Source organism: Aegilops tauschii, chromosome 3 (genome assembly GCF_002575655.3).
Source record: "Aegilops tauschii subsp. strangulata cultivar AL8/78 chromosome 3, Aet v6.0, whole genome shotgun sequence".
Lineage (NCBI taxonomy): Eukaryota > Viridiplantae > Streptophyta > Magnoliopsida > Poales > Poaceae > Aegilops > Aegilops tauschii.
In genome coordinates this window covers 337747195-337760842 of record NC_053037.3, presented here as the reverse complement: position 1 = coordinate 337760842, position 13648 = coordinate 337747195, and the positions used below count along the sequence as shown (strand labels likewise).

The 13648-nt window shown below is 42.4% G+C and overlaps 1 protein-coding gene and 1 long non-coding RNA gene across 2 annotated transcripts; both read left to right on the top strand.

The window, feature by feature from the left end:
• The first annotated feature begins 502 nt into the window (after positions 1-502).
• Positions 503-2010, top strand: LOC109782163 (protein trichome birefringence-like 21). Its single transcript, XM_020340756.3, has 2 exons — positions 503-922; positions 1010-2010. The coding sequence occupies exons 1-2, from the start codon at positions 503-505 to the stop codon at positions 1757-1759; spliced, it is 1170 nt and encodes a 389-aa protein (XP_020196345.1). The 3' UTR covers positions 1760-2010.
• Positions 2011-6589: 4579 nt separating this feature from the next.
• LOC120976723 (uncharacterized) lies at positions 6590-9881 on the top strand. Its single transcript, XR_005772970.3, has 2 exons — positions 6590-7975; positions 8787-9881. It is a non-coding gene; the product is annotated as an uncharacterized lncRNA (long non-coding RNA).
• Positions 9882-13648: the final 3767 nt, after the last annotated feature.

Here is a 13648-nt window from a genome sequence, read left to right as displayed (position 1 = left end):
AACATTGGCACTAGTACATCCTCTGTTTTTATTTACTCCGCGTATTAGATTTATCTAAAGTCAAATTTTATATACTTTTAACAAATTTATAGAAAAATATATTATCACATACACCAACATATATCATTGGATTCACCGTTGCATAAGTTTTCCCATCATATAAATTTGTTACTGTAAATGTTCATATTGTTTTCTACAAACTGTCTCAGTCAAAGCTAATAGACGGAGTAAATAAAAACGGAGGGAGTACCTACATACGAGTTAGTAGAAAATAAGGATATTTTGTCAATCAAACTTAGGTCAAAATTGGAAGGACTAATAAATTCAAACAGATGAAGTAAGATGCAATATACCACCATTGTCGTACACGATTATTCTAATACTGGTACCTCCATTTATGCTACTGACATTTATGAACTCCTCGAAACAAGTGTGGGGACACTTTAAGTACTCTGAACTATCACCAAGTGCACACTCATCAGACTACCGCGCACAGCTCGCCATGGTTCTGCTCATCAAGCTTCTCTTCGTCCCCGCCACCGTGTTCCTCTCGGCGCTCATCATTTTGTCCTACTTCACCAGCGCGCCGTACCTGAGCTACTCCAACCTCCCCTACTACGGGTCCTACTTCTCGCGGATCCCCAAGTGCGACATCTCCCAGGGCGAGTGGGTCCCGGACGCGGACACGCCGCCGCACTACACCAACGAAACGTGCTCCTACATCCAGGAGCACCAGAACTGCATGAAGTACGGCCGGCCGGACTCAGAGTTCCTGAGGTGGCGGTGGCAGCCGAGCCGGTGCGACCTCCCGCGGTTTGACGCCGACAAGTTCTTCCGGCTCGTCGGGAACAAGACGCTCGCGTTCGTAGGGGACTCACTCGCCAGGAACCACATGCAGTCCCTACTCTGCCTCTTGTCCAAGGTACGTTACGTAGAAAGTAGAATCCATTTTTTGCATGGGTGGCTCGGGTACTAACTAGTGTCCACGGCGGCGCGCGCTGGGTGGCAGGTGGCGTCGCCGACGGAGGTGACGGAGAGGACGGACCCCGTCAAGATAATGCACTACGAGCGCTACAACTTCACCCTAAAAATCATCTGGTCCCCTTTCCTGGTGAGGACGGAGGAACCGGACAACAACTCTGGCGTGTTCAAGCTCTACCTCGACGAGCCCGACGACAGGTGGTTCTCCGGCGTGGCCGGGTTCGACTACGTGATCCTCTCGGGGGCCAACTGGTTCACGCGCCAGTCCATGTTCTACGAGAGGGGGCAGCTCGTCGGCGGCAGCTTCGTCGCGCTCAACATCACCAGCAACCTCACGCTGCGCTACTCCCACCGGATGGCGTTCCGGACAGCGCTTCGGGCCATCAACGATCACGGCAGCGTGAAGGCGAAAGTCATCGTGCGGACGCTGTCGCCGATGTCTCACTTCGAGGGAGGGTCGTGGGACAAGGGCGGGGACTGCCGCCGGACGCAGCCGTACCGGAGCAACGAGACGACGATGGGTGACCTGGACCTCGACTTCTACACGGGGCAGGTGGAGGAGTTCAGGGAGGCGGAGAAAGCGGCCGCGGTGGCGGGAGTGGACATGGTGCTCATGGACACAACGGGCGCCATGCTGCTGCGGCCGGACGGACACCCGAGCAGATACGGGCACTGGCCGGAAGAGAAGCGGGTACTCTCCAACGACTGCATCCACTGGTGTCTGCCCGGGCCGGTCGATGCCTGGAACGACATGTTGCTTCAAATCATGTCAGACTAGCAAACATACACAGGTTTGTTACTAGTATTTGGTTTAGTTCAGCTTCGCCTCAATACGGAGTGTCCGTGTGATCCAGTGGACACGGTTAGCCCGAGCACTGGAATTTTGTTCCTTCAGAATTTCAGATCGATTAGGCAGACGCATTCTATATAGTACGTAGTTTCTTCTTCTGAGGGCAGCATTCTATCATAGTTGCGGTTGTACTGCACCTGTAACTTTGCAATTGCAAGTTCCTAACCAAAGATTTACGTGCTTACAACTTACACGGTGTCTCCTCTACGCTCCCCACAAGCGACTTTCACCCGACTAGGGATTCTCCACCTCCAGTGGGTACCGCCACTGATCTGCCTCGTCTTTTATGGCTTTAGTGCCATGAAGGCATGATGGATTCCGGCTCCTACTGGTGAAAGGGCTACTACTTGGTATTTAGGTGTTTTTCTGAGTCAGGGTTTGTGTCGAAGATGAGGTGGGGACAGCTCAATGAAGATGAAATAAGTTCTTTCCGCCGGCCCGTCCTGGCCGTGCACCTAGCATCGCCGGTGACCATGTCGAGGTGTGTCTTCGCGGGATTTGTTCGGTGTTTGTTTTTGGTGGATCTACTTGGATCATGCCTTCGTTGTCTGCACTCGTGTGTCTACAACTTGAATCCTTTTGACCTACGTTTCTCTTTATCGGCTACGGTTGCGCTGGTCCTTTGGGGCCTTTGCATGACGATTTTTTGACTATCTACTACAATAAGATTTGTCCGAGTCGGGTGAGGGAGAGGCGACGACAATAACATACCTTCTGCTCGTTGCTTGTAGTCCTTGTTAGGTGGTCTACGAACATGGGTGTAGTTTCTACTACTTCTCTTGTTCTTTGCTTTGTCATGATGTTTGATAAATAGATTAAAAGTTTTTTCCACAAAAAAAATTAGATGGCGTTACAATTACACAACGATGACGTTCAAACTCTTAGCTTGCTTTGAGGGCCTGCGGTTTGCTATGCAATGGTCCCAGCTGCCGGTGGATGTGGAGCTGGACTGTCTCCATACTGTTGAGTCCATCCGTGCGCATACGGAGGACAGATCGCAGAACGCGATGTTGATCAGTGAAGTTAAAGAACTTGATGATAGGGAGTGTTCTATTACTCATGTTAGTAGGCACCAAAATGTTGTTGGTCATAGATTAGCTTCTTTTGGTCGTGTAGAAGCTAGGACATCAGTTTGGCTTCATTCGGGCCTGCTAATGTACGTCGACTTTGTTCGGAGGATCTTCCTCCACCTTGAGTAATGAAATCCCTTTTAACCCCGCAAAAAAAAGTCACTCATGGGGCATCTTGTGTGGCCCATTGAGTACTTCAGAAAAGATGTATGTCTGGCTAGTTAATATGCGTAATTACTGTCTAACTAATTAATTGCCTGCATGTATGGGCGGGGTAGAGATTGACCAAGGGATAATAGTGATGATTTTTGGGTATTAATGGTTGTGGATGAAACGAACGAAACAACTACGGACTCTGTTAGAGATACGACAGGCAAATCAAACAACGAAGAACGAAATCAACACAAGGAGACACGAGATTTTAACATGGAAAACCCGTCCAACACGAAGGGGGAAAAACCACGGGCACCAGTCAGCAAGCTTCACTATATCGGGAGAGGTTATAAACGCCGGAGATTTACAACTGAGCAAATTATCCCGTACGACGGCTTACAAGAGGTATATATAACAGCGGTGACCTAGGTCAATATTGATCTATTTTTCGCTCCCTCCTCCATACCAGCCATGCATTCGATGTGAATGGGCCACAACTACAGTTCCGAATAGTACTGGCCCCTCATCAATGACTGACCACGCGTCAACAATGAGCTTTACCATTGACCGGCCACCTCTGATGCGTCAGTGATAAGCACTTCGTGGCTCGGCCGGATGCTTATCACAGACCGGTCAGAAAATGTCTCGTATGTGATATGGTGATCCTAAGTGAAAAATGGGCAACACTAACTGGTTCCTTCCTTTGACCCATCTAACTTTTCCTATTAAATTTGGCCCTTTAATTGTGTTCACTATCCATCATGTTGTTGTTTACTTGGGTTGTCATATCCAACCTCCACTACCCGTCAACATTACAAACCCTTTGTACCGCGTCGAGCACCAGCCCCTTTAGATTTCAACCTCTCTTGTCATGCATCTCCATCTTGTTAGCCTCCATCAAACTTCCCCGATGCCCTCGCCAATGACCCCTGCGGCCATCTTCGGCAACAGTCCCCTCGCAGACTCCCACGTGGACAGCCGGCGCGGTGGCGCCGTCCCCACAGAGCCGCACCCATGTCGTCTCAAGCGGCGTTCTCATGTCGTGTGTCACGTCGATGGTCATGCGTCATGGCCTTCGTCCAGCCGTGCGCGACCGTAGACCCGCCCATCATTGTTATGGTGGTGCCGATGTTGATCTGCCCTGCAGCCGGGTCTCCCACGCCTTCATGTGTGGCTCTACAACTGGTATGTGTTCCCTTCTACTTCAGTCGCGACACCAGCCACGGTGGTAAGATTTATTCCTTGCGGATTATTATTTAGTTGTGACAGTTACAATTGTGAATTTATAGTTCATTGTGTTGTATGAATGTTACAATTGATATATGTGCCAATGTATATTTTGTTATGTATCCTTAGATGTGCCAATGTATATTCTATTATACATTCATGTAGGTGACAATTTATATTTTCTTATGCATTTCTGTATGCCTCTCACCTTTTCTTACAAGGTCATGAAATATATTTTTCTATTTTCTTACAACATCATGTATAATCTTAACAAATAAAACCTACCATCTATCATAAGAAAATATATACAATCCATGATAAGTCATTATGTACTCCAAGCGATTACATGAATATGTATGTGATACCTGAGGCAACATATCACTTGGATAATCTTTGATTGGCCTAAACCGAAGAAACATTTATATATTTAAACTTTTGTCTTTCCTTGCTTCATTTAATTTAACTTTTTGTGAACAAGGATACATTCTTGTTGCATTGTACAAATGATTTGCATGGGTTTGAGTTGTCTTATGTGGGGCAGTCATTTGAGAAGGAGAAGGAAGAACTTTCCATGCCACAAGGGTCACGGCGTAAAGGATTTGTCCTATGGACAGCTTCCGGGCTTTGTCCCACTAACAGATTATCTCTAAAAATAGGGCTTTGGCCAACTCTTCGAGTGCAAACAATCAAACTTGGGTAACTATAGTTGCAACATTAAAGTTTATTTGAAAATACTACTAATTAGGAATTGGTAACACTAAACTTAATATAATTCGTCCTTTATATTTTAACATGTGATAATATTCCTGTCGCACTGTACAAAAATATCAGCCCGTAAGTAAGTACAAGGAACTTGCCTCGGTCAATACCTCAACTTCAGTATGACAAGCGTAATATATAGGATGGAGCCGAGGTAGAATTCAAGTTTTGTATCTTACGGGTTTAATGACAGAGATGTGTAGACCACCTTTTCGCGTAAGCGGAGAGGTGGAACCACGAGCTGGTGTGTGGTTGATGACTTGGCCTCGAATGGAAGGGGGCCGCCGAAGGGTTAAATGTTCTAAAGGACATTGCTGAGGATAAGGACATCGCAAGGTGGTAATTTTAAACTTCCATGTATTAGATGTGTAGTGTTATGTGAACATTAGGAGTGTAGTGAAATGAATGTATATTAGTAGTGTATATCAAATTGGATTGGCAAAATATATTGTAGGCGATGTGCATATCTTTGTGTATGTGATGACATATAAGAATGCAATGTTTCTATGTTCTTGTTGTCTTTTGTATTGCCTTTGTAATTTGTGTGATGTTGCTCAATACTTGTGATACCTACCTCTAGGTAGTAGACGGTCATTGATAACCATTTTTGGTTACGCCCTATTGATAGTTATCATTGATGGATTAGTCAGTCAATGCTGCAAGACATCACACATCACTGACCGGTCAGGAAGCTCATCTGTGATAATGCAATTTGACCGGTCAATGTTGTTCACATATGGGCGGGGCAGCACTCCAAAATGGAGCGATGGTCATGCCTTGATAGCAGACCATGATCACCACATAAGGAGAAGTGCAACCAGACAACTCATGCACCGGATGCACCCGCTACACATGAGTCATCAGATTGGATACGGTCTCACCACATTGACAACATGAGGTTGTTCTATCAAAAAAACACAAAAGAAATGTGGCCATAAATTTTTCTTTCCTATAAATATCTTTTAAAAAGAAAAGCATTTCACTAGTTTTGTGCATATAACGTTTAGAATAAAATAAAAAATAACAAGATGGTCATGTCAAATGTTGATGCAATTTTAAATAGTGTTAACATGTCTTTAGAAAAGTGTCAACATATTTTTAGAATACATGATGAAAATGCCCTGATGAACGTTTTCGAAATACATTTTTGAGATACACCACAAATATTTTCTGAAATACACAATAAACCTTTTGAAGACACGGTAAATATGTTTTAGAACGACATGCATATTTATTTAAATAGACATGAACCTTCTATAAAATATGCAGTGAGCATTTTTAATACGCGGTGAACATTTTGTAAATATGCGACGAACATTTCGTAAAAAAGGATGATTTTCTTCTTCTAAAAACATGGTGAACATCTTTAAAAACACGGTCAACATATTTTAAATATCTCTACTCCTATAAAAGTCTGAGTTGGTGGTGATGGTGTGCCTGCCATTCTTCGTTTACAGCCGTTCGATCTACATCCAACGCTCTTCGTTTACAGCCGTTCGATCTACATCCAACGCATATGAGTTGAGCTAAGGCAATTTTGCAAAAACACGCCTGCGCACTCCACTCTTGTTTGCCGATAGCTCCATGTCCCTCCCGTTCAGCCCATCTCTCTCCCACGTCATCTAGAAATCTCAGGACAAAAAGAAGGCCACGGAACGATCTGGAGAAATCGCTACTGTCGGTGCGCTCCGTCCCCCAACGAATCTCAAGCCTCACCGCCGACCACCACCAGGACCCTCTAATCCTCGTCGTCTCCACCTCCCGGCCCCCTTCCCAGTCTGCCTGACTTGGTCCTTGGCAAGTAGGTTGTCGATGCAGCCCTCTCCGGTGTTGACTTCACAAGTTCGCCGTCGGCGCCGTTCGTGCCCCAACGGCTCTGTTGCGTCCTCGCTTTCCTGCGGCAGCAGCCCCACCTCCGACCACAACCACCTCCCCCTCCTCATAGCCGTCTCATCGGCGCCCTTCCCTGTCTCCTTCAACGCTGACATCCGCAAGTACGTCGGCGGCGGCGCCACCACCTACTCCTACTTCCCCTCCCTGCCAACGCGTTCCATGCTGGTCACACTCCCATGGATCTCACTGCCCTTCACCTTCTGAATTCTGATCTGACAAGGACCAATGTATGGGTACTGATGAAAGAATAAAATCTCCTTGTGCAATTGCAGATATGTGATGGTATCAGTTGGCGCTACCTTATTGTGTCCAAAGTATCATTATTCTACAATATCAGCTACTGTATCTATACCAGTGTCCGAAGCAACAATGTTTGGTTTCAATTTCGTTTCTTAATTCTTCTTGTCGAATGAAACTTTAAGTATTAAGTATTATATAAAGGAATAGTTGCATGGAAAATTTGAATAAGAAGACAGACCATATTCATTGAATATTATACAGGCCATAATTTTGTGTTAAAAGTTACTCTCTCCGTACCAAAATATAAGATGTTTTTGACACTGTCATAGTGTCAAAAAATGTCTTATATTTTGATACAGAGTGTATTTAGTACACCAAAATTTCTTGATGATCACAATAGATCAGTTTTGGCATGTACTAAACTGGAAGCTATATGTCGTTGCATTGTTCTTTAAAATGGCTGTCGGTTTTCCTTTGACAGGTACATCTCCATCTCCTACATTGTGTAAGTGATTGGGAGTAGCCTGCTGAATTTCCATAAATTTGGTTTGGGATGTGGTTAGTACAGTTTTGCACACCTTTCTCCAGGAGAACTTTCTTTTTCAGTACACTTTTCATTTGATCCTTGATCAATGAAAAATTCCGACTTCTTACTTTGTGCACTGGTTTCCTAGCAAGTCACCGTTTTAATTTGAAGCTCTGGCAAGAAATTCATGTGTTTCCTCCTTAGGAACAGAGGAACTCTGTGATGTTACACGGGCACTTTTCTCCATGTCAACGCAAGATTGGGAAGGTTTAGAAGGTCAGTACTTACCGAGGCGTTTGGTATGTACTTAGGAATTCCATGTTGTTTTGCAGCTAAAAGTGCCGAATTAAATCTAGCCAATTAGGAATTGTTTAGTTTTTCCAGCAAAAAGGAGCCATCTAAGTTTATCCATTCAAGATATGGTGTACTCTAATTAAGCAAGATTTGTTTTTTTATGTCCAGATTTCTTTTCTTGAGCAAGTTTTTTTCCGTTCTATTCTTTTTGACAGAAAATTTCACACTTGATCATGAAACATTGATTCAATGTTGTGTACCATTATGTTATGGCTTGTGCCTTTTGGCTACCACACCTGTGCATATCATTCACATTGCTTTCCTTGATGATGATCAAAATTTTCATCTATGCAATTTCAGATTTATATCGCATCTTAAAAATAAGGTAGTTTTCTAATAACCTGATTTTGGTTGGCAGACATGTGCATATCATTTTTCTCATTCATGTTGTTTGCCTCGTGATGACCAACTTTATCATCTGTGCAATTTTGGATAGTTACATGATAGTTATTTGGTGGCTGGGTTGCAAGATAGTTTAACTTGCGAGAAAGTACTGTCTAATAACACACACACACACACACACACACACACACACACACACATCAAAGGTTGCCTGCCAGGAGCATTGTCTTCAGTGGCTTGCTGCGCGTTGAGCATTTATTTTCAAGATGTGACATAACCCAAGGCACCTACCTGATAAAGATAGAAATCGTGTGTATAATCTTTGTATACCAGTATATATGTGCATATGTTTCAGAGCGTATAACATGGCCATTGATAATTTTGTTATTAGATAGTGCTTTTGCTGGAGATGAAAATTCATAGATGACGCCCCATTGGTAGAGGAGTAGACAAAAGGTCATTGAGGGCAAAACAAAGGATGAAAGTTTGTCCAATTTCCTGTGCTTGGGTATGGCTGGTTTGTAAGCAAAGGAAGATACTCTGCGTTTTTATAGTGGTATATATTGTTTAGTGAGGGGGTGGACTCTGTTTTTCTAGATGGGCGATACTCTGCTTTTTCTTTGACAACTGGAAGACACTCTGCTTTTTTTTGACAACTGGAAGATACTCTGCTTTGTGGCAAGGGGATATATCGTGTTACTTCTCCCCCTTTTTGTATATCTAAGTTTAATAACAAGATTATACTCTTTGTTAATTTTCCATGGCGTAACTTTGTAACGGTGTGTTTCTCGTGTCGAGGCCAATATGCTTCATGAGACGATTAGTTTTAAGTAAGCATAAAAAACATTGTACTACATTTTAGCATAAAAAACATTGCACTGAAGTTGTACTACATTTAATTTGCGACTGATGGGGTACTTGATTGTGTACCACTCTATTTTGTCCATCACGCAAGGCTCTCCTTGTGTTTTTCTTTTTTTCTCTCCGCTTCTTTGTTTGTTTGGCAAAGGACAAATTTCTTCATGCTTTTACTTCTATCTTCATACATGTACTAAAATACACATGTTGTAATCCATGCATACGCCGTTCATCTCAATTTTAGAGCAGCATTGCTGGAATCTATTTGTGCTTTGTCTCGGGAAATCAGGAATGATGCCACCACATATTAGTAAATTACTAGCAAGATGCCCCTGCGTTGCACGGAACATTAAGATGCATTTGTGTAAATAGTTTATTTTGTGGGAGAAAAGGATGAACGAGGAAAGACATTATTTGTAAATGTGGAGATGAGTGTGGGTATTTTTTTGCAAAATTGTCATAGTTTCCTTCCTATTCGTCAGATATTAATTAGACGGCCAGTATTGCAGGATGGCAGGCATACCATCATCACCAACTCTGTTTTTTATAAGAGTAGAGATATTATTTTGTTTGTTGTCCCGTAGCAATGCAAGGCTCTTGACTATAATTTAAGTAAACAATGTTTCACTTGATCTTTAGTGTGCCAGTTTTTTTTTTCAACCCCGTAGCGTAGCACGGGCATCTTACTAGTGTGATATACATTTTTCAGAAGATGATGAAAATTTCTATTTAAAATACACTATAAACATTGTTTTAATGCAACCTATGAGCAAGCATTGTAGACGAGCTCTTCTTCTGACTCGAAATATACAACGTATCGTTTTCTCGCAAAGAATAAACACAACAGATCATGATCAGGGCTTTTATTACTTGAATTAGGACAATGCCCGTGCATTGTAACTGGATAAAAATAATCTAAGAGTGATCAAATTATGCCCATGATTTACAGTATATGTGGAACTGGGTTAGGTCGGGCGAGTTGCGTGTCATGGATGGACAGGCAACTAGGTCGGCGGGTTTCATGTCGATGGTAGACAAGCAATTGGGCGCATGCGAGTTGCATGTCGATAGTGGGCATGCCTGGTCTGACGAGTTGCATATCAAGGGTAGACATGCAACTGGGAGACATCCTCTTCGGCGCCTTATGCGCCCGTTCGCTTAGCGGGCGCTCGCGCAGCAGCCTCGCATGGGCCGGCCCAGCTAGCACGCTCACATCTTCCTTTCTTCGATCACTCGCTCACGTTTCCTTCGTTTATTTGTTGTTGTTTTTTTGCTGTTCATCCTCTCGTTCACAAAACTGAAAAACACATGAATCTGAAAATTTACGAATTTGAAAAACAGTTCACGAATTTCCGAAATTCCATCAATTCTAAAAAAAGTTCATCAATTTTGAACACAAAAAATGAAAAAAGTTCATCGGATCTGAAAAAAGTTCATCAGATTTGGAAAAAGTTCATCAGATTTGGAAAAGTTCATCAGATTTGAAAAAAAGTTCTTCAGATTTGAAAAAAAGTTCAACGAATTTGGAAAAAAGTTCAGCGAATTTGAAAAAAGTTCATCGAACTTGAAAAACAGTTAATCCAATTTTGGAAAAGTTCATTAAAGTTGAAAAATTGTTCATGAAATCGGGTGAACTTTTTTATCGAATTAGAAAAATAAAAGAAAGAAGAAAATAGGTAAGAAAATGTACTAGATCGTAGAACGGCCATTGGCGTGGTGGTTATGGCGTGGCACACTTAACCGCTATGGCGTGGGTTCGAATCCTCGTCCCAAGGGGAATGTAGGCTGGCCCGTCGCGCAGGGGCGGGTGGGGGGTGCGCGCCCTGTACCGTTAACGCTGTATTCGGCGCTGAGGACGCCAAATAGGATTTGGCTGCAACTGGACAGGGACGGAGCTCTGTTGGGGCCAAACTGGGCCATGGCCCGCCCAGGTTTTTTGCACTTTTTATTATACCTATGCATCGGAGCACAGCCAATCTGTACAATGGGAGGTGCTTAGAGAGGTGTTTACGAAAATAAACTGAGTTTTTCTGAAGCACCGATGCCTATTTTTACAGGAGGGACGCTTAGTTAAGCGTCTACCCTATACAAATAAGCACTGGTACTTAAGAAAAGTCTGATTTATTTCTCTAAGCACCTCCCCTAAGCATCTCACATTGTACAAGTCCTAAGTACATGGTCGACATAAAGCACTCCGCGTCTCGCTCGCCAGTTGCCAACTTGCCATGCGAGAGCATGCAGCCGACACGAGCATGTAGCAGCTCTGCAGCTTCTCCTGGCCGCAGCTAGCAGCGGCACTCAGAAACTTGTACGCCTAGCATCGGCCGACCGCGTAGATCTGGCGTCGCACATCCAGGGGCCAATTGGGCAGGAACGACCTTGATATCTAATTGTGTCCCCACTCGATTGGGGAAACGAACTAGATGGAAATAGTAATAGACTGCACAACTAATTTTCCTACAATTGCTTAATTAGGCCTTGTACAATGGGAGATGCTTAGGGGAGGTGCTTAGAGAAATAAACCAGGCTTTTCTTAAGCACCAGTGCCTATTTGTACAGGAAAGACGCTTAACTAAGCATCTCTCCTGTAGAAATAGGCACCGGTGCTTCACAAAAACTCGGTTTATTTTTCTAAGCACCTCCCTAAGCATCTCCCATTGTACAAGGCCTTAGATAGCCTGATTTTTACACTCAATTATTCTTTACATTATATAGATCACAATATATATTTGGTAGCCATAAGCAATGGGCAGCAAAGCTACTGACACTCACGAAAGAATTGACTTGGTTTTCAAAAGAAAAGGAGAACATTCTGAAAATTATATTAATACGTACACATCTGATCACTCTATCTTATAACCTTGTATCATATACTAGTGCATGTGCTTCATTCAAAAAATATTGTGCTCTGCCTTTGTCTTGCCGGCCCGCCCAACTTTTTCTTTGATGCTCCGTCACCGCAACTTGGTCGGACGAGTTCCATGTTTAGGGTAGACAAACAACTGGGTCTAGGGCGGGAAAGTTGTGTGTGAAGCGTGAACAACAACTGGGTCAGGGCCAGGCAAGTTGCATGTCCAGGATGGACATGTAATTAGCTCGGGCGAGTTGCGTGTTAAGGGTGAGCATGCGATTGGTTCGGGCAAGTTGCGAGATGAGAATGAACATGCAACTAGGTCGGGTGAGTGGGTCAAGTGTCAGGGCAAATTGCGTGTCAAAGATGAACATACAACTAGTAGGTATCATGGACAAGTAATGTGCCGCGCGTGGCCAAACAACTGAGTCAAGCGAGTTGCATGTCGAAGATGAACAAACAAAATATTGATCATGTATTTGAAAAATATTAAACGTGTACAAAAAAATGTTTCTGATGTAGATGAAAAATTTACAACATAATTAAATAAAAGTAGATATGAAAAAATATTTAAAGAAACTATATTTAAAATTATTAAACATGTATATAATCCGAATAGAAAAATTGCCCTAAACTAGAGAAAGTAACAAAAGAAATAAAAACTAGTGAAAACCATGAAAAAACGAAGAAGAACAATGAAAAAACATAGAAAAATAGAAAGCTAAAGAAAACCAGTGAAAAAACAGAGAAAATTGAAAAGAAAAAATAAAAGAAAACAGAGAAACAGAAGAAGCGAGCGAACGTTTCGATCAATCAAATAAGGTATAAAAAACGACAATGGCTCCGCCTAATAGCTACAGATACGAAACAAATCGAATGGGACATCCTCGTTGGCGCCTTCAGCACCCCGAAATCTTGCTTGCACTCACGCGCGCCCCTAATGCGCGTTGCCAATCGCTCGCTGCTGATCCCTGCTTGCTTCGTGTTGACTTCCTTCCCCGATGTGTCACTACGTGGATTGTTTGCTAGCCTTTTTTTATTTCTTGGGAACACTTGTGTAAAACTCTGGTCTTTTTAAAAAACTGATTGCATCTTTTTACTAATTTAAAAAGTTCATGAATTCAAATTTTTTAAATGTAAATATGTAAAAACGTTCATTCAATTAGCAAAAAAGAATTTGACATAAGTTTATGAATTTGAAAAATTGTAACAAGTGTTTTTACAAAAAGTTCATCAACTTGGAATTTTTTTAAAATTTTCTGAAAAAAAGTTCATTGAATTTGGGACAAAGTTATCAATTTTGAAAAAATTTCAACAATTTTGAAAAAAAAGTGATTGATTTGTAAAATATCGTCAATTTGAAAAAAGTTCACAAATCTGAAAAAAGTTCATCAATTTTGTCAATAAAGTTTACATTTTTGAAAAAAGTTCAGTTAATTTGGAAAAAAATCATCACTTTTGAAAAAGTTCATCAACTTTGACAAAAGTTCACTGATATTAAAAAAGTACACAAAATCTGAAAAAAGTTGCCTATTTTTGAAATA